Source organism: Gymnoscopelus microlampas (assembly GCF_963454915.1).
Source record: "Gymnoscopelus microlampas genome assembly, chromosome: 18".
Classification (NCBI taxonomy): domain Eukaryota; kingdom Metazoa; phylum Chordata; class Actinopteri; order Myctophiformes; family Myctophidae; genus Gymnoscopelus; species Gymnoscopelus microlampas.
In genome coordinates this window covers 45564646-45565342 of record NC_139955.1, presented here as the reverse complement: position 1 = coordinate 45565342, position 697 = coordinate 45564646, and the positions used below count along the sequence as shown (strand labels likewise).

General features: G+C 52.4%; 1 protein-coding gene across 1 annotated transcript; it reads left to right on the top strand.

Annotated features, from left to right (window-relative positions):
• LOC311034094 (polyubiquitin-like) lies at positions 1-465 on the top strand (the record flags this gene model as incomplete). The annotated part of the gene is made up of 1 exon (XM_084041837.1): positions 1-465. One exon carries the CDS (start codon positions 1-3, stop codon positions 463-465), a length of 465 nt encoding a protein of 154 aa, XP_083897963.1.
• Positions 466-697: the final 232 nt, after the last annotated feature.

Genomic DNA, 697 nt, shown 5'->3' with positions numbered 1-697 from the left:
ATGCAGATCTTTGTGAAGACCCTCACTGGCAAGACCCTCACCCTGGAGGTCGAGCCGAGCGACAACGTCGAGAACGTCAAGGCCAAGATCCAGGACAAGGAAGGCATTCCCCCTGACCAGCAGAGGCTGATCTTCGCCGGCAAGCAGCTGGAGGACGGACGCACCCTGTCCGACTACAACATCCAGAAGGAATCCACCGTCCACCTGGTGCTGCGTCTGAGGGGCGGAATGCAGATCTTGATCAAGGTCATCGACGGCAAGACCATCGCCCTGGAGGTTGAACCACGGGACAACATCAAGGATGTCATGGTCAAGATCGAGGAGAAGGAGGGCATTCCCCCCGAGGAGCAGATGCTGATCTACGGCGGCAAGCCGCTGGAAGCTCACCGCACCCTGTCCGACTACAAGATCCAGAACTTCAACACCATCCACCAAGTCATGCGCATGGACGGAGGAGGGCAGTGAACCATTCCACGATCTCGTGTTGGCGTTCACACTGCCAGCTATACACCGTCTTACAGTCTACCATTCATTTTCAATGGAAGATACAAATATATACATCCGACGTCTGTAGCTGCTACAACCGCTACACATAAGTTGAGCTGGCTTCAACTTCAGATACAAAGTGACAAATATACTGTGTATAGCTTTGTGTCTTTGTATATTCCGTATCTGCCAGTGTGAACACTCTTAAATA